General features: G+C 39.2%; 1 protein-coding gene across 1 annotated transcript; it reads left to right on the forward strand.

The window, feature by feature from the left end:
• The first annotated feature begins 255 nt into the window (after nucleotides 1–255).
• On the forward strand, nucleotides 256–2,181 carry LOC124368610 (piggyBac transposable element-derived protein 4-like). Its single transcript, XM_046825849.1, has one exon. It carries the CDS (start codon nucleotides 256–258, stop codon nucleotides 2,179–2,181), a length of 1,926 nt encoding a protein of 641 aa, XP_046681805.1.
• Nucleotides 2,182–2,399: the final 218 nt, after the last annotated feature.

Here is a 2,399-nt window from a genome sequence, read left to right on the forward strand (position 1 = left end):
TGAGTCACGCTGTATTTCAGCTGTTCTCATAGCCCACGTGTTCCGCGCTCCGTTTCGTGCTCAGCCAGACTGCTTGGCGCCAAATAACACGTGAGCCAATCGTTTTGCTCCATTTGTTCCAATCGTTTTGCTCCATTTGTTTACAATGTAATTTATTTGTTCTAACCTCACTTACACCAGTTGTACTTCGTGGTCTCACATCGTTTACATTTATTTTCGTTTGTGAACATTGTAGGTGCAAAGTGACTTGTAAAAATGGATGACTGTGATATAGAAGACGCGTTGTTCTCTGACATTTCAGAACTTAGTGAACTTCAATACTCTGGAAGTGAGTATGTTCCATCGGATTCTGTGACTAGTGAATCAGAAGATGAAGTTACGGAGGACGAAGATGAAACGATAAATACAACTGCACTATTGTCCTCTGTAAGTAATTGTGTAAACACTGTAAATAGTTTAGGTGCCAGTATTCAAAACTATGGTCAGGCTAATGATAACCGACCTGGACCATCACATACTATATCTCCTGCATCTAATGAATCTACTGTGGATAATGCAAATGATGTAGGTATTCAAAACAATGGCAGGCCTAATACCAACGAACCTGAACCATCACGTTCTACATCTCCTGCAGTTGATGAAGCTACTGGTAGTGATAACTGGAGTGACTGTACATTAACTGAGAGGGATTTCCCTTTCACTGGAGAAGAGGGTTTGATGTATGACTTTGATAGAAGTGATCCCATGACAGTTTACAGGCAGTTTTTTACTGATGAGGTTTTACAGTTAATAGTAACTGAAACCAACAGGAACGCTCGTAATTACTTATCAAGTCATGAGGTAAGAAGACGATCTCTAATGAGAAACTGGTTAGACTGTGACGAGATAGAAATTATGAAGTTTTTTGGAATCATTTTGATAATGGGAATATGCCCTCTTCCACAACTCAGACTGTATTGGTCCAAGAATAAACTTTTTGAAAATGAAGTAATTAAAAAAACCATGAAAAGGGACCGTTTTGAGGCAATTCTCAAATGCCTCCATTTTTCTAACAATGAGGAAGTAGCAGAAACAGAGCCAAGGCTTGCCAAAATTAAGAAAATTGTTGATATGCTGAACAAAAATTTTCAATCAGTTATGAAGCCAGGAGAAAACATCGTCATCGACGAAACAATTGTGCATTGGCGTGGGCGCCTTCATTTTAGGCAATACAACCCCAACAAGACACACAAGTATGGAATCAAAGTGTACAAGTTGTGTTCTGGTGAAGCATACACGTACAATTGTAAAATGTATGCAGGTACAAATGATATTACAGGGAATGAAGGACATGCACAGAAAATAATACTTCTGTTAGCTTCTGATTTGTTGCTTCAGGGTCGCACTATATTTGCCGACAACTTCTATAATTCTGTTCCTCTCGCAGAATTTCTTCTCCACAAAAGAACATACTTATGTGGCACCCTTCGTGCAGACAGGGTCAATAATCCAAAAGAGCTCGTCAAGAAAAATATCAAAAGAGGCGAAGTATCTGCTCTTCAAAACGAAAGGGGAGTCAAAGTTATACTCTGGAAAGATAAAAGGCGTGTCCTCATGATTTCTACCCGTGCAGAAGACCAAGGGATTTTAAAAGACACTGGTAGAAAAAATAGCAAAGGACAACCTATTTTAAAGCCGTCGGCAGTGCTGGCATACAATGGAGCCAAAAAGGGAGTTGATGTTCCTGACCAGCTGTCGTCGTATTATACCCCTCTCAGAAAAACCATTCGGTGGTACATGAAAGTAGCATTTGAGCTTCTTCTTGGCACATGCGTGGTTAATTCACTTGTAGTATACAACCACGGTAAACCTAAAAAGGACCATATGGACATGTTAGGCTTCCGGTTAGCACTTATAAGTAAAATGATTGCTAGCCCAGTGACCAACAGAATACAAACACCGGCTCTGCGTGCACCAGATGGAGAAGTAAGAAGGCGGCCTTTGTTGACCCACAAACTATCTCAGCGGGAAGGACCTGCCCGGACTTCTCGCAAAAGATGTCTGCCGTGTTATAGTGAACTGGCCGACAGACTTGGAACTAGTAAGGCGAGGAAGAAAGCAAGAAAAGTCACTACATTTTGCAACGATTGTCCTAATTCTCCTTCTATGTGTATCTTATGTTTTAACTCTAAGCACAAGTAAATTGTAAAAACATTACTCACTCTTGCATTGTTTGCCATATAGTTATATATCTTACTATGTTTTTCAAAGTTAATAACGTTTTTTAAATCCATGTTCTGATATTACACATGCTGCATTTTATAATAAACCGTTGTCCATATATGCAACATGAAAAATACTAGTGTTTATATTTTTAAATCCTATAATATCACTGTGTTAGTAAACGTGTTCCTGATATA

Source organism: Homalodisca vitripennis, chromosome X, assembly GCF_021130785.1.
Source record: "Homalodisca vitripennis isolate AUS2020 chromosome X, UT_GWSS_2.1, whole genome shotgun sequence".
Taxonomy (NCBI): domain Eukaryota; kingdom Metazoa; phylum Arthropoda; class Insecta; order Hemiptera; family Cicadellidae; genus Homalodisca; species Homalodisca vitripennis.